The 17,857-nt window shown below is 35.5% G+C and overlaps 1 protein-coding gene across 1 annotated transcript; it reads right to left on the bottom strand.

The window, feature by feature from the left end:
* Nucleotides 1–123: 123 nt before the first annotated feature.
* Nucleotides 124–5,912, bottom strand: LOC107359864 (multidrug resistance-associated protein 1). The gene is made up of 8 exons (XM_015926449.3): nt 5,673–5,912; nt 5,222–5,518; nt 4,416–4,999; nt 3,553–4,336; nt 2,139–3,384; nt 1,864–2,059; nt 659–1,737; nt 124–558 (listed from the first exon to the last, which is right to left on the bottom strand). Exons 1-8 carry the CDS (start codon nt 5,724–5,726, stop codon nt 314–316), a joined length of 4,485 nt encoding a protein of 1,494 aa, XP_015781935.2. The 5' UTR covers nt 5,727–5,912; the 3' UTR covers nt 124–313.
* Between the last annotated feature and the right edge of the window lie 11,945 nt (nt 5,913–17,857).

The raw sequence follows: 17,857 nt of genomic DNA on the forward strand, positions 1-17,857 counted from the left end.
TTTAATCGAAGTGAATTGAACCTCAAATGTGGAATTATTCAACAAAATACTTCCAAATTTGCATTAAAAAAGATTGTTTTTCATCTTTAATCAATTATAAATGTGTCAAAAAGCATGAAAAAGTCTCAAAATTTAGCCCTTAAATTTATTCCGTTAGATGTCGCCCATCAAAATTTATACAACTTAAGTGGAACCTCTACTGTACATGATTATTGTTATTCATTTTTTATCAATAAAATGTCTGAGTTGTAGTAAAAAATGTAATAATTGAGCAAAAATTGTTCAACTTAAGAATAAAATATTGAAATTAGTATCAAATAAGTTTATCATCTTTGGCAAGAGAATAAAAAACGGATTCTTTGTTGTCCAATAAAATTTTAGGCACATCGAATTCAACAATTTGTCCATTATCTAAAACCATTACTCGGTCAGAATCTAATATGGTATGCAAACGATGGGCAATGGTTAAAATTGTACAATCTTTAAATTGTGAGCGAATCGTCTTCTGTATCAAATTATCAGTTTCCAAGTCAATTGCTGCTGTGGCTTCGTCAAGAACTATAATAGAATTGAACAAAATATGTATTATTAATCCGATTCGGTCATCCTAATGATACTATTCACATAATATACTAACGAAATTTAGTTAATTACTTACTCAGAATTTTAGGCTTTTTTAGCAAAGCTCGAGCTAAGCAAAGAAGTTGTTTCTGACCAACACTCAAATTTGCGCCATCTTTATCAATATTATAATCGAGATCTTCACCAATTTTAGTGAAATAATCTTTGAGGTAAACGAGGGAAAGTGCTGACCAAATATCATTATCTGAATTTTGACTAAAAGGATCCAAATTGAATCTTAATGTACCAGCAAAAAGGACCGGATCTTGAGGTATGATTGCAAGACGAGATCGCAAAAAATGCAATGGCAAATCACTTATATTGTAGTTATCAATATAAATTGCTCCGCTTGATGGTTCCAGGAGTCTAAATAGAGATAATGTTATGGTTGATTTTCCAGCTCCAGTTCTTCCAACGATTCCAATCTTTTCTTTGGCTTTAATAAAAGCTGTTATCCCTTTTAAAACAGGCTCATTTTTAGGAGTATAACGAGTCTCATAGCGATCAAACTTTATTGATCCTTTTTCAGGCCAACTATCTTCTGGTTCAATTTTACCTTCATACCAATCAGCTTCACTTTCCAATTTTGAATAGCTTAATAAACGTTCAAAACCAATTGCATTGGACTCAATGTACGAAGGATATCGTACTAATTTGGAAAATGATCTGGTTACATTAAGAGCATATGTCAATATAAGTCCAACAACACCAGAGTCAAGGGATTCTCGTCTGAGTACAACAAATAAAGCGACAAACAAGGTTATCAGATGGCTACAAAAATTTAATCTCATGTGGAGCCATATTTTAGAGATAGAACGTGCTACAGAATGAACTAATTTTCTATCATATTTCTCCGAAAATTTTTTGATGAATCGATCAGTTGCACCGTAAGTTTGAATTGTATTCAAACCATTCAACGTTTCACTAAAATGTGAATAGATCGGCGACTTAGCACTGGAATAAATGCGCTCAAGTTGAAGCGCTAGAGAACTATGAATACGCTGAATATACCAATAAAGCAAACAAATTGGTATGAAAACAAAAATGAATAACGGTATGTTAACGAATATAACAATGAAATACGATAATGCGTTGACCAAAGAATCGAAAAACATCCTGAAACAAGATTTTAAATATAATACATTGGTTAATGAACTTTACTATGCATGAATTTCAATTTGATAAAGTATTTATATAAGCCATTCCCAAATAATAGGAAATTCAAAAAAGTTCTTAACTCACAGTGTGCTTTGAAGTAGACTTGAATCTGCTCGTTGCAAATCCCCAGAGAAAAGAGTAATTATACTGCCAGTGGAAGTGCGGTCAAAGAAGGCGATAGGAGCTCGAAGAATTCCAAATAATAAATTTTGGTGAAGTTTAATAGCTAAATTTAATGATCCATTGAAAATAACCAAAGAATCCGAAATGGCTAAAAGACCTGGAATCATGATTATTCTTATTAAAATGTATTCTAAATTTCATTGAATAAAGCACAAAATATTTAAAAAGGTATTAACCTTGAGCGATTCCTAAACCAGCATAAACTGCAAGTCTCATTTTGACAGAGTTTGGTGAAAAGTCACTCGATAAGTGATCAATTGACCACTTCGATAGCCAAATATCAGATATTAAAGATGAACAAGACGACAAAAGCTTTGATATTACTATAACAGCAATCCAAAAGAATGAGATCATTCTGAAATATTCCAGATACACAGGCCATTTCACTCTTCCAGTTTTTGTATCTTCATCTTTATCTACCTCTTTATGTTCAGTTGCAGTTATTTCTCCTTCATTATGTACCAATGATATTTCTTTGTTTATAACTTGGCTGCATTCATCAGACTTTTGTCCATCCGAAGTAAAAGTGAATTGTTTTACTAAATTATAGAAATCTCCCCTTGAATTAACCAACTCCTGATAAGTTCCAGCTTCACTTGTTCGGCCATTGTTGAGCACATAAATATAGTCAACATTAGATAAAATGTCCAATTTATTAGTGACTAAAACTCGAGTTTTATCCCGGAGAATCCCGCTTTCTGAGTTCAACACTCGGTTGAATAGATGTTTAGATACATGAGCATCAACAGCACTCAACGGATCATCCATAATGAATATGTCAGCATCACTATAACAAGCTCGAGCTAAACTGATTCTCTGTTTTTGGCCACCAGAAAGGTTGATACCTTTTTCACCAATTTCAGTTTTATCTCCTTTAGGTAAATAAGCAAGATCAGGTTCAAGAGCACAAACTGAAATAATCTCTTCATATCTAGTTTTATTGAAAGGGTTTTCAAATAAAATATTATCACGTATAGTTGCATTTTGAATCCATGCTTGCTGTGAAACATAAGCAATCTTCGATTTTCCATTGATGTTGACTAGACCGGAAACTTTCTCCATTTCACCCAAAATTGCACTTAATAATGAACTTTTTCCTGAGCCAACAGATCCAACAATCGCCACAAATGAGCCTGGTTTGACATGTATGTTTATATTTTTTAAATCTGGTTCTGTATAAAAAGGGGAAACAGATTCTTCTTCGTTCTCTGAATCATCTGAACCGTCACTCAAATCCTCTAAATCCTCATCCGAATCATCTTGAGACTTTTCCAGAAAATTTTGCTTATTCTTTCGTTTTTTACTCCATTTAAAGTCAGCATTTTCGACAGAAATGTCATATTCACTAACATATCGCGTTACATATGAATCAAGTTCATCAAGATTTAAAAATTCATTGATCCTTTTCATAGATTCTGAATTCTGTAAGAAACACAAGACATCAATTAGTAAAAATGCATTAACAATGATTAAATTTAGCACACTTGGAAAGCGTTTTATAGTAAGTTGTCTTATCTAAATGAATTAGAGTTATTGAATGATTAAAATTTTGTTTAGTTATTCAATGCAGACTATTATATACTTAAGTACCTTTCTTAGAGACATTATTTCGTAGAAGAAGTAACCCAGGTCTGATTTAAGGGTTGATAGATAGGATAAAGAGACGAAAGTTTTTTGCGCTGTAAGTATTCCTCCTTGAACCAAAACATAAATAGCAAAAGTTCCAACAGATACCATGGAGGATGAAAAAGTCCATACGAATTCGAACAAGGAATCATTGTAGGTCATTTTTCTTGAAAGTTCCATCTCTTCTTTTCTTAGCTTATTGGTTTTTTTGATAAAAGATTCTTCCCAAGCATAGAATTTGATTATTCGAATACTGTTTAGTATTTCATAAATAGATTCAATTCTTTTGTCGTTTATTTTGCTGTGTTCTTGACGCAACCTTTTATATCGTTTCGATATAATTCTATTGGCTAAAGATGTGCCAATCACAATGAATATCGCGACAAATGCCGAGTACCCCAATTCAGAATAAAGAATAAGCAAACTGCAAATAATTCGTACCGGGATAGACCATAAGGTATTCAATGAAAACATCGTAGAATAAAATTTTTGTGAATCGGATGTCATCAAATTAACTATTTTACCAGAAGATACTTTTTTCTTTGCTTTAGCGCCAAGATAGAGGGATTTTCTGAATATTGATGCACAAATTATTGCAAAAACCTTTTCTCCGATAGTATCGTGCAAATATGAATCTTGAGCATTAATCAGATTTTCAATACACGAAACGATAAACATTGCACCAGCAATCATGAATCCATGCCATATTGGAACTGATGCTTTTTTCTCAATAAAATTTATCAGCAATCTGAAAAAAGGAAATATAGATGAGTATATATTAATAATAGACGAGTTACGATGCATGTCCTAAACATTCAGAAACTTACTTTATAAAAAGGGGAGAGAATAGAGATAAAATATCGATCAAAAATTGAAAAATTGATAGCAAAACAAAATATCCCCAAAATTTTTTCAACAAAATTAGGACTAAATTAATATTTGTCTTTGATCCTCTTTTGGCTTTTGACACATCAGCTTCAAATGATTTGTGAAGGTTTTCAGTTTTACTATCATCTGGAAGATCCCAGAGATCATCGATAGTTGTTTCTCTTTTTCTGCCAAGAAATACTAAACTATTGAACCACCAAAAGGTTAGCTGATTAAGGAATGATACTTCATTTTCTGGAATCAAATGTTTTCTTACTACATCAACTTGCTCTTTGGTCGCCAGATATTCAACATTAATAATTGGTCCATCAGCAAATGAAATAACAATCAGGAGTGATAAAATCACACCAAATTGGAGGTTAAATATGATAAATTCAAATGTTGAATTATTTTGTACGTCAATCCACGTTTGATAAGTGATTAAAAATGTAGTGATTGTTTGTAAAAAACAATAAATCCATATCACAGCACTGGTATGGATTCCAAGAAGTCGGTGGTAATAGAAGATGAAAATGATTAATGTCTGTAATAAGAAAAATAAGTGAAAAGATATCACAAAACCATGTTATTATTATCAAACTTCCCATGAAGTTGAGTAGACAGAAATTGAATTGCATCTACTCTCGACAATAACTAATCACAATGCAAAGTTTTACATATCATTATCAAACAATTACAACATACATTGGTTAATTCAATTAAAGTCAAGTATCATGTATGGATGGCATGATAAGCTATTACTTACAAGAGATGCAACATTAGCCAAAGGGACATGTAAATCAACAGGAGTTATTGAATCTTCTGACTTGTAAAGTATGCGTCCAAATTGTAAGTCATTCAAAAATATATAAGCCAACGATAAAATTACACGAATAAAATTATGGCGATTCCATTTAATTGTCTTGTTTTTCACTTTAGCAATCCTTAAAAATTCAAAGAAACAAAAAAACCAAAGAAAAATCGTTGGCAACCAATTAAGTATTGTCCTCTTGAAACATTGTGTTAATCCGGGTTTAGATGAACTCCATAACGAATCATGTTCCTAAAAATTAAAAATTACAGCTGATTAATAAAACAGGATAAAAAGGTATTTAATTAGGTAAATAATGATGTAATAATCCTCGTGAATTTAATCATGTTGAAGCTCTAAGAAAGATTAAACATCGTTATGCTTGACACAATTCAATGAAGCTTACCCAAAGAGATGAGTTACCACAAGCAAACACAAAATTAATTGAATCAAAGCGCATTTTTTAAAGTTGATCAACCTGTCAATTGAAACATGTCGTTTGATCGCAACTAAGAGACATAATAAAATGTGAATCAAAATGTTTTTGTTTATGTTTCAATATTCAGTTTCCATCTAGTTCAGCTAGAGGGAACTTGTTTCGGTGAGAGAAATTTTCATAAAACTTTCACCATGAATTTCATGGAATGAAAGTTGCATTGATTTATGTTTTGATTATTAATACTTACAATGTTAGTGATGCACAACAAGATGGCAGTAGCTCTCATGTCTGATTCCTAAAAGCTTTTTGTGATAAATATTGCTTTGTTTAACTTAATTGTGACAATTTATTCATTCGTTAACAATATACGAAATGGTTTTCGTGATGAGTAACGATTTTTTCTTCAAATATTTTCGCATCAATACAATATATAGAGTCAAAACATGAAATTTTGCGTAAAGATAGTGAGAAACTAAGAGGATTTTAAAGAAAATTTTTATACAGCCTGCTAGTGTTGCACTGATATTGTGAACATTACCACTTTTCCCTTATTTGCTAACCCCTTTTCTTTCCAATTTTGCCTTTGTCCCTAACCATAGCCCGAGGGTAAACATAAGAGTAAAGTTAATCATGTCCCGATGTATCTTGACAGTGCCGCTAAGAAATGGTATACTCAGGAAGTTAAGCCTCAACTCGCTACTATCAAGTGGACAGCTCTCGTGTCTGAGATGCGGAATATCTTCTTACCCTCTGACTATATGACTTGCCTTCGTGATGACTTGAGAAATCGACGCCAACTCAGAAGTGAATCGGTCTCATCTTATATTGTAGACATTAGGGATCTTTGTGCCAATGTGAATCCGGATATGAATGAGAAGGAAATTCTCGACTTTCTTTTTGCTGGTTTGTTACCCCACTTGAAGAGTAAAATACTCGAATGGGAACCAGTCACCATAAAAAAGTTCATAGAATGTGCAAAGAAAGCTGAACGATCTCAGGGCATTTCTAACTATCACTCATCTTCGAATTCTGATGTGACAGCAACCCAAGTTCAGTTGGAACAGTTGACGGATCTGGTGAAAACTTTACAGCTTGATCTTCAACGGAACAAACCAGAACCGGACGAGTCTTTTTTGACTCGCTCTGGATCGATAAGGGAGCGAACAGTGGATAGTCGACCAAAATTTCGTTTAGGTTAATTACGACCTAAATTTGGACCCTCTACCTCGGACCCCTCTGATCAAGACACTGAGATACTAACTCCAGACAATGCTCAACTGCAAGACTCTTCTTCGACTCAAACTGCTACTAGCAATACTGAATTCAATTCATTAGTACAAGGGCCCATTGAGACGTCCAGAGAAGATATCCAAGACACGGGCCCCAATAGCTCAGATACTGAAGTGGGGCCTAAGATACGAAGAAGTCAAAGGGCCCGCAAAGCTCCTCAAAGATACTTACCATAATTAACCAATTAAATCCTATTTAACCAAAAATAACAAAAAAGCAAAAAAAACGTCCGAAAAATCCAAAAAAAAATCAATCTTTATTGTTTATGAATCTTAACTATAGTTCAATACATTATTCATCCCGAATGTCTCTTCTTCTTAGCCAATCGGCCCTTTTGTTAAAATACAGTTGTAACTCATATCCACTTGAAAAGCTCGCCATAACATTTTGTTCAACATGTGTGGACAGATGCCGATAGATGTTCCTCCATCTTTTGCTATCCCTTGGAGCGTTAAACGCACAAAGCTTGCAGCCAATACGCCCATTCCGGACCAAGATTGACTCATCAGTTAGAGGCCCTCTCAGGACCCTAACTTCCCTTAGCTTTTCTTCGGGATCCCAGCCAATCTCATTATCAGGTCGCATTACCTCAGGAGACTCCTGTCTCCTAGAGGGCCCAGGCTGAGGGTCTTGGACCATAGGCTCGGGTTGTGGCTCAGGTTGGAGATGCATCCGAGGCTGCCAAGGAACGCGTCTAAGCCGTCGATTTCGTCGTCGACCAGGGGCCCTAACATTATCCAGTTGTGGCTGGTAGTCACTATCTCCTTCATCCGAGGACTCAGAAGCTGAAAGCTGAAAGCTCCAACCGAACCAAAGGAATAATCGGAGATCGAGACCTTGAGGCAGACCGGGATCTAGATGTTTCCAATCGGACCAGGGCCAGTCTCCACCTCAGCCATCTCTTCGGTATCAGAACCACCCACGGCTACTAAAAAAAGGGGTCTCAATAATACAAGGGCTACCATAACAAATGCTACAAAGCAAGGGTCCAAACTTACTGGTTGCATTGAGGTGAGTTAGTGGGTACGTCCAAACCATTGTAATGAGAAAAATAAGAAATATATAAGTAAAATAGTGACAAGTAATAGTAATGAACTCGTATACTGACAAAGATGTTGTGACAAAAGTTGATGTCCATTTTGTATTTTTATATGATTTATGTTTACTTAAACGACTAGTGTCAGTCATTTATCGAGGTTGGGCGAATGTAAGTGGAAAAATTTTATTGTTTATTATCTTGGACCCTGCACTCAAAAATGAGCGTGAGAATAAGTACTCATGACCCCTGTACCCAAATGGACCCTTGACTTAATTTGAGACACCGAACAAACACCAAGTAAACAATTCTAGGAAATATATGGGAAAGACAAGTTGTAAACAATTCCAAGAATTGTTTACTGGTTAGCCTCGGGAGCCCCTAAGTGAGTGCGATCGCTAATATAGGGTGTTATAAAATTAACTCCGAAAGTTTGAATTTGAATTTTTCGGCAACTACTTGAGCTAGAGGTCTCAAAAAAGCAACAATAGATAGCGCACGCAGCAACTTAGAGGTCAGGTGACCTGAACTAACCAGATGATCCGCCATTTTGTTTTTCTTTGGCAAAAGCTAAAATTTCACTAGTTTTATTCAGAATTATTTGTTGCTTGTTTATTGATTTTTTTTGTGTTTTTGACTTCGACACCAGTAAATAAAGGTTAGTGAACATTTCGGTTCGATTTTTTCTTGAAAAAAACTGTTATTAAAAAAATTTGCCTATTCCGTAAATTTAAGGCCAAAATCATGCGACCAAAAGTGCCCACTGAATGGAAGACGTTTGCAGTGCTGGAGTACCATACATGCCAGAATTGTTTAGAGGTCCAGCGACGATTCAAAGCGAAATTTAATTTGGAAAATCCTCCATCCGATAAAACCATTAAATCCGTTTATGAAAAATTCTTGGCGACTGGCAGCGTCCATGACGATTATAAAGGTAAAGCTGGCCAACCAACAACAGTCCATACACCGGAAAATATAGAGAAAGTTCGACTCTATTTCAAAAACAACCGTCTACCAACTTTGCGAGGCTGTTCCGCAAAAACTGGAATCAATTTGTACGCCGTTTGGCAAATGATGCATGAAGATTTAGATTTCAAAGCATATAAAATCCAGGTGTGCCAGTTCCTAACCAAGACTGATTTTGCAAACAGGCTTGCATTTGCCGACCTCATGCTAAAGAAGATTCACGACGGATACATTGATCCGTACAAAATCTGGTTTTCCGATGAAGCTCACTTTTATCTGAACGGGTTCGTCAACAAACAAAATCACCGAATTTGGGGTAAGGAAGCACCTTATATGCCTGAAACTAAACCACTGCATCCTGAATACGTCACCATTTGGATGGGAATCTGTGGAGCCGGACACACAGGCGCTTGTTTCTTTGACGGAATCATCAACGGTCAAGCATACCTCGAAATGTTGAACGATTTCGCCTTTCCCTACATGTCCGGACACGATGCTGTTGACTGTTATTATTACCAACAAGATGGAGCAACTTGTCACCGTACTGTTGCAGTCAAAAACGCCATTCGTGCCAAGTTTGGAGACCGAGTAATTGGTTTAGGGTTCGAATCAGAGGATGGAGAGGAAATCGCTTGGCCTGCACGGAGTCCTGACTTGAATCCATGCGATTTCGCTCTCTGGGGAATCCTCAAGGAAGAAGTGTACAGATCATCACCAAAAACCCTGGACCAACTCAAAAAAACAATCGCCAAAGCACTTGATAAAATAACACCAGATTTGCTAAAACGTGTAATGCAAAACTTTGTCAAGCGGCTTGAACTGCTCCACCAAACAGAAGGCGAGCATTTTGAAAATATCGTGCCCTGACATTCTAAAGTTCCCTCTACAAAATGATGTATTGAACTCCTTGAAATTCCTATTAGTTTTTTTTCTATTAAAGTTCAAACGTTCGGAGTTAATTTTATAACACCACGGTATAAAAGACTGTCAAAAAGCGAGCTAAAGTTAGTGTGAATTTAGAATACGAAAACTGTATTTGTACTCATTATCTTTGTTAAAATGCAGAACTCTTATTTGTTTATTTGTCCCTTTTACCCATTTATTAGTTCCCTAGTTCCCTAGATAAGATTCCTATTTCTTATCAGTGGACCCTCGCTAAAATCTTATCTTGTTGGCCCAAGTTCTAGGGCCTAATGTTTACATGCACTCCAGTTGAAGTATAGTGATATTCTTTACACTATTCATGCTACAATGATGTTTTATACATCAAATAAAAGATGCTTATTTCAAAAATGTATGAAGCTTGTTTGTCCGATTTTCGGTTCTGAAAAAAGTCATGGGTCGCCAGGATGACTTTTACCATTTTAATGGCTATAACAAAATATTGACTTTTAATATTGATTAATAAGTTAATTAAATTGAAATATTGACTAATTTTTCTAATTTATTATATTTATCTTTTCAGGTGGAGGTTAATCAGACAATGTGGACAAAAAATAGCTTGGTGGGTTATTTGGAACAGTTTATCATTTCATTTATTCATTTCATTCATTTATCATTTATTCATTGTGTTGCTCATTGTTTGAATCTCGTTGTGGAGGATGGATTGGAAAACAGTCTTTTGTTATCTGATTTAGTTGAGAAAGTTCGTAATATTGTAACAGCTTTCAAGAAAAGTGCAATATTAATGGATAGTCTTCGGAATCATCGAGCGAATAATACGGATGAGCCTTTGAAATTGATTCAAGATGTTGTTACTCGTTGGAACTCAACTTTTTTAATGATACAGCGCTATCTTATAATGCAAAAAGATATCTCATTGGTACTATTGAAGCATTTAAAACGGGAACTCGACCTTGATGACATTGAAATCAGTATTTTGTCTGAAATTGAAAAAACTCTTGAGCCTTTTTATGAAATAACTGATGATATTTCAGGTGATAATTATTTCACTGTATCCTGGATCATTCAATTGGTTAGTAGTGTAATTTTGTTCCTTGAAAAATCAACAAATAGATCAATAAATCCTATAGCTAGAGGTTTAATAAATAGATTGATTGAAGGTTTGAAGAACCTTTTTGGTGAGATTGAAAAAACAAACTAATGAGCTTTGCAGTATTGTTAGATCCACGTTTCAAGGAGTTCGCTTTCAGTTCAACATCTAATTGCGCTTTAGCGGTTTCTGATTTAAATGAACAATTGAATTCTGTTCAATTGACTCAAAAAATATTTAATTTTGAAGTTGAAGATGGAATATGGGAAATTTATGATAGAAAAGCAAAAAAACATTCAGATCCAACTGCTGGAATGCACAATGGGTTAGGGTCCATTTCCTAGAATCTGATGTTCTTCCTCAAAATGAAAATCCTTTGAAGTTTTGGCAGTCAAACAAAGCCAACTGGCTACAACTTCATAATCTTGCGATTAAACGTCTTACAGTTTAAGCTACATATTTTCGGATGATCTTGCTGTTGGTGTCTCCCAGTTCGGTCTTTATTTGCATCCAGTAAGGAAAACTGTGTTTCCAAAGCATTGGCCCATCTAAAAAATGAAAAGCGAAGAAAAATATAAAAAAACTTGAAAAAACACTTTTTTGAACTTACTTAGAGATCGTTTGAATGGTTAGTAAATTTTCCTTTTTAATTTTAAAGTGGGTTTCGAACCTTTCCTGAGCTGCAGAAGCATTATAATAAAATTTAGCCATAAAAAATCGTTCTTCCGGTGTCCAAGACATTTTTCTTAAAAACTTTTTGAAAGTCTGAAAATGCGTTTTCTATGAATCTCCCGACCGAAAAGGAAGTACAAAATCTGGTCGCAAAAAACACCAGATGGCGCACCAATAGCAAATTTAAAAGTTAAACGACTTTTGAGACACGGTGTAGTTGCATATTTGCCACAATATGCAATTATTCTTTTCATTTGATCAAAGCTTAAATTTCTTTTGCAGAGGAACTGGTTTTTCAACCGGTGATGGGACATAAGAGGATGAAGAATCACTAACTTCAGAACCAGATGAATCCCTGGATCTTCTGTATCATAATGTTGAACATCCTCTTGCACTTTATTCATAATTAATTAATAATTCGTAATTAACACTTAACAAATGTAAATCACTTCCATCACTTAACATTCTGTGCGTAAGCACCAGTTGTTGGTCCTAAAAATTTTCACTGTGGTTCACTATTTTATGGCTCTATCTGTGGTCATCAATATTGGAATAACCTTTCCAAAGGTCAGTGTGTATCTCAGTACTGGGTTTAACGTGCTTCTGAATTTATGGAAGCAATTTATCATGACTCCGGCAATTATTAGGGCAAATTTCCAATCGATTTGCTTTTTTACCTTTACGCTCTATCATTCCAAGAATCCATTGCCTTTCTACTATCCTTCCTCTGTTATATTTCCACTTCCCAATTTTGCACTCTTCTATTTCCACCACGATTCCATCACCACTAAGTGTATATTGAGTCAAAAGTAGCCATACAGACTTCTCGGCAGTAATAGAAGACTTCACTTATGGTTTCTGATGAAACAGTCGTGTCTTTGATGCTCGCTTCATTCATTATCTGTTGAAAGTAAAAGCCGGCAGAAAAGCAGTAAGTTATAATTAGACGTTGTTTAACGCCTGTATGCAAGTTTTCGAACCATGTATTAGTGGGAGCAGCAACTGTATGGTCATATTTACGACCTTATGTGTCGATGAAAATTTTTCCGTTGATGCAGAACTTGAAGCCATGTTAAATTGAAAACACGAAAAATTTAAACTTGATACAAGAAGTTCAATTATTAAACTGAAGCGAAAGTAATGATAATAAGCCAGAGAGTACTAGGTGTTCGGATGAACTATCCCTACATTAGCGCGTTCATAACTCAGCAACTATGAATACTAGAGAGATATGACATGAGCCATTCGATAGAAAAAATGTTAAAGTTTTGTATGGCGCTAATTTGAAAATTATAAACGCGCCAATGTAGGGATAGTTCATCCGAACACCTAGTATATGCTGCGTATGCACAGTTTTCATGTGAAAGAAGAAGAAATATTTCGCTTTTAAAGCCAACAATAAATGAAATGTTTACTTCACGATTTACTTTTACTTCACTTCACTTACTTTTACGATTTACTTTACTAAATATGATTGCATTGTGACGGTTCAGAGCGTTCAAGAGTCAAAGAAAGGAAGAAAAAACTATCGCAACTCTTGTAAAAAGGAAGCTAGATAGAAAGACAACAGAGGGAGTTACTTTGGAATAACTTTATTAGTGGAGACAAAATATGGTTGACCATAGGGCCTTATATATGTCCCTATTGAGACCAAAGGGTTACAAGTTAAAGTTTGTTATGTATAAAGTAAGGTTAAGACATAGGAAAATCACTATTCAAATTATTGTTATATTATACTGAGTTTATAGTACAATGCGACAAATCATAACCGAGAGACTTTTTTTAATTTTACCGCGAACGTTTGCAGCTAGCAACCCCAGGTTTTTAGCAAACATGTTTGAAATAGGTTTTGAAATTTCGAAAAATTTACAATTTTCTATGGGATTTTACATTACATATTTCAAGAATTCAATTTTTCAATTTATTGAGGCAGAAATGCGATCCATCAGTGATGAATTTTCTCAAAATGTCCTCCATTTTGCATACAGCAATATTCGAGCCTTTTGGTGAAATTTTCTATAACTTTGTTGAGTTTTTCATGGGATAAAGTTGATGATGATGAATAAACAGACGCAATAAGTTCTTCAAGGGTTTTTAAAGCTGCACGATAAGCTGCGTCTTTCAAATAACCCCAAAGGTAATAGTCACATGACGTGAGATCCGGACTGTAAGGTGGCCAATCAATTCCACCACCTATTTTGGAGAACCATAGGCAATCACTCTGTTACCGTAATGTTGATGCAGAATATTGAAAGCATCTCTAGTACGGTGAGGTGGAGCACCATCCTGCATAAAGTACCAACCGTCAATAACACCTTTTTCACTGGCTACTGGGATCCATTTCTCAGTAAGCAGCTTACAGTACCGCTCATAATTAACAGTTTTCGTGAAGTGGTGAAGAAAAACTCCATGGATGGTGAATGCAGCCCAGAATGTCACTTTAGCTGGATTGAGGTTTTTCTCAAGTTGGAATACAGGACGTTCACTTCCCCAAAAACGATATTTTTGTCGGTTTACGAAACCATCCAGATAGAAATGTTCTTCATCAGTGAAGATGATTCTGTTGAAAGGCGCCGTCTCTCCATGGATTTCACCTAAAATCTGCCCACAAAATGTTTGTCGGGCTAATTTCGATGCCTCTGTTAAACGCCGAGCTGTTGAAATTTTGTAGGGAAACAGCCGAAGAATTTTTCCTCAAGTAGTACCTCAATGTTTCTCTAGACATGTTCAATAGTGCAGCAGATTTCCTGACGGAAGCACGAGGGTTTTTTTGCGAAGTATTTCCTAACTGTCTCGATATTTTCTGGTGTTAAAACAGGGCATGGCTTAGGATGCGTTCGTAGATCAATTATAACCCATTTTTCTAAACTTGTCGATTACTCTTTTCATTGTGTTTGAATGTGGCATCACAACATGCTTCCATTAAGAGCTCATTGCTCTACAAGCATCAGCATAACTCTCACCAGGCACATAATAAGCTTTAATATAAAATGCACATTGATTTCTTGTTAATGCAGTCATTTTGTAGTTAAAAGTTGCATCCCATTAGAAATTGAAAAATTTTCGAAATTTCAAAACCTGTTTCAAACAATTAATCGGTAGGAGAAAACATGTTTACAAAAAACCTGGGGTCGCTAGCTGCAACCTTTCACGGTAGAATCAAAAAAAGAGTCACTCTACCAATGATGAGAGGTTTTGGAAGTTTTCCTTCTTCTTAGTTGGCTGTTTTTTTCAGGCCGCTCCAACCTGAATTATTCGCTTATTCTACGGGATAAGCTTTAGCAATGCATTCGAGAAGGTTTTCGAAGAATATCTGGTCTTTTTTACACCACCTTCTCCATTGTTACTCAACTACGTAGTCAGCGTAGTCGTCTCTGCTTACTCGCCTTCAATAAACCTAAAATAAGCCCGCATAAGTCGACAGCTTGCTATGATTCGTGTGGACTCCTTCGGCGGTCACGAATTCCTTTTTTTGGTTGACTCTCTTATAATCATAACCCATAGCGCTCAATCTGGAGTATCCATCTGTATGAATTGTTGAACCTAGTTCAACATGCTTTTCGATTAAAGAAGACAGAAAATCAGCAAATTATCAGGGCAAACCTCTAATTGCAAATTTTCGGAGCCATCTTCAATAATACCCAGGACCCAATGTCCCTCTATGAGTCTTCCGCGGTGGTATCTTCTGCGACCGAATTTGCCTTCGTCAATCTGGACGATCTTGCCAGGTCCACCAATTTTGCCTCGTCCTTCTTCTTCTTCAACAAAAGTTTCAGAAATTATTTCGTGGCATCGCCAGAAGTATTCAGAGACAGTTGCTGAAGAAGCATTTGTCTCCTCGATTGCCTGCACATAACTTAAATCACGAAAATATGCAAACATAAGTCGTAGAATATTCTCGATTTTACAATTCTGGTTCTCAAACCAAGTTCCCCAAGCGCAGCTCCTTTCTGATGTTCTTCCAGATGTGTGTTGCTTAATGTGCGCGCAGCGGAAAGTTCCATAAGGCCCTCGTTCAGCATAGAGTTTCATTTCGCACCTGTGTTGTGGGCACTCAAGGCTGGATCGTAAAACCCTTTAGATCGTGCGAACTCACAAGCAGCACCAGAGTTTATTATTTTTCAAGTTCTCTATAGGACCAACATGACTAGGCTGGAAAATTTTGATGAAAAATTTCAAAATTCAAGATTCAAAAATTTGAAGTTAACAGTTCAAAGAACAAAACAGACTGAAGTGTATCACACTTAGCTGTGACTTAATTTAAAAAAAAGCTGCCATCAAGCGGTTATTAATATCACCTTGCAAAACATTTTCTATTTATGAATCTATCAAAATCGTACTTTGAGGTGGCTTTCTATCGGTTTTTCACATATTTTAATGGAATTTTTCTTCGCGCATGCGCCGATTTCCCTGCATGACCTATTATTACAAAGAACGAATGGAGTTCTATATGTTACAATTATCGAAATGCAAATATATTGTGTATGAGCTGAGATATCGTCCATTTCCGGTATCACCGCAAGTACGCATTTTCGCAAGTTCAGACTTCATAAATGAATTTTTCAATTTTCATGATGAAATAAGGATGCATTTAAAATTTCATTATGATCAGAGGGGGAGGCATACTAAAGCCTTATCAATTATAAAACTTTTTTCATCTAAACATACTCGTATCACGGCCTATCACCCGGCAACAAACAGGTTAACAGAAAGGTTTAATGAGACTTTAGCTACCATGATCTCTATGTATGTTGATACGAAACAGAATGATTGGCAATTTTGTCTACAGTCCTAAAAACTTCTACATGCCTTTTCAGGACCTTATAAAGTATTAGCAAGAACCGGGCTGAACACTTACAAGCTTTTGGATGAAAATAAAAATAAGACCAGCTTAGTCCATGTCTCTAGACTAAAGCCCTATCACTATCAAATAGAAAAAGCTTGTCTTTCAGAATCTGACGGAGTAGCTCGCGACTCATCTGATGATATAGCAGAATACTTTGGTGAGACTAGTGCGGAGAGTGAACCTTCAGAAGTGGAAGTTCAAACCACAAGAAAGTCTAAAAGGACAAAGAAAAGACCCGATCGTTAGATAGCTTGAGGTTATTTAAACTACATCACTATAACACTCAAAAGACATCACTATAACAGTAAGTTACCCGTTAATTATTTACCAGTTCTTTTTATTTTTTTATGTATCTTATTATTTAATGGTTTTACAAATTCAATTAATTCATTTACTTTTCCTGCTTACAATTTTCAATACATTTGTTTTCATTTCTTTTTAGCATCATTATTAATAATTAACTTGAACTATTTGAGTTTATGGGTTAAAACCACAATCCGGGTACTGCACACCGGATGCGACACCTGGAAATCACGAAGGACCGGAAGCTTGTCCATCTGTTGTGTATCCTCGAGCTTCACTTCCGTTTCGTGAAGCGTTTTCAGCGAGAAACGCCCGCCCATTTTGCACAGTTACACCAAGAATGTAAATGTGCCTTACTTTTGAATATTGAAAAATTCCGTCATAATCAAACTGTAGCCGGACCATCCAATGATCAGAACCACCAAGATGTTCAGTGGTTTCACAAAAACTCAAACCACTTAACATCGCCTGATTAACAAAAACCAGATCGTTTACGGTTTCAGTCATTCCTCGGAAACAATTTGGTTGGCAGGAATTAACGACCATGAGTCAAGCTTTTTCAGTAAAATATTTCAGAACCTCACCTTTGGTTCGTTTAAGGCTGTTCCTACAGTTCTCGTCAGACCAGGTAGAATGATAAGCATTAAAATCTCCTAGTAAAATGGAAATCGCGTCCGAAGGAACTTGCGAACACATCTTTGTAAGTTCCTTCACAAGTAACACATATTGATCGTTACTTGAAACACACGCTGTTGGTGAAAAATAAGCCACAATAATTTCAATTTCAACTCATTTTTAAACTTCAATTTCAAAATTTGCACATTACCAGTTTTTAATATTTTGTTCTCCTAATTTTTCAAAAACTATTGGAGCAATTTCGGCCATAATGATACCAAACAGTTCCTCTTAACACGTAGAAAAGGCTAGCAACTAAAAAGATTCAATTTTGTATTTTAATAAAATGCAATATTCTGACAAAATTTAGTTTTTTTATGCAAATTAAGACATGGTTACAATTCATTTGCTTTGTTTTTACCCGTACCGCT

Source organism: Tetranychus urticae, chromosome 2 (assembly GCF_039701765.1).
Source record: "Tetranychus urticae isolate SD_2017Ah chromosome 2, NJAU_TeUrti_SD_1.0, whole genome shotgun sequence".
In the NCBI taxonomy this organism is placed as follows: Eukaryota; Metazoa; Arthropoda; class Arachnida; order Trombidiformes; family Tetranychidae; genus Tetranychus; species Tetranychus urticae.

What these genes read in the sequence shown, in the direction of transcription:
- LOC107359864 (XM_015926449.3), bottom strand. Translation starts at nt 5,726, where the DNA reads ATGCGCTTTGATTCAATTAATTTTGTGTTTGCTTGTGGTAACTCATCT. An exon ending in TTCTCTCCCCTTTTTATAAA is followed by an intron (nt 4,337 to 4,415) that starts GTAAGTTTCTGA and finishes TCCTTTTTTCAG; the next exon opens with ATTGCTGATAAATTTTATTG. An exon ending in TGGTTTAGGAATCGCTCAAG is followed by an intron (nt 2,060 to 2,138) that starts GTTAATACCTTT and finishes TCATGATTCCAG; the next exon opens with GTCTTTTAGCCATTTCGGAT.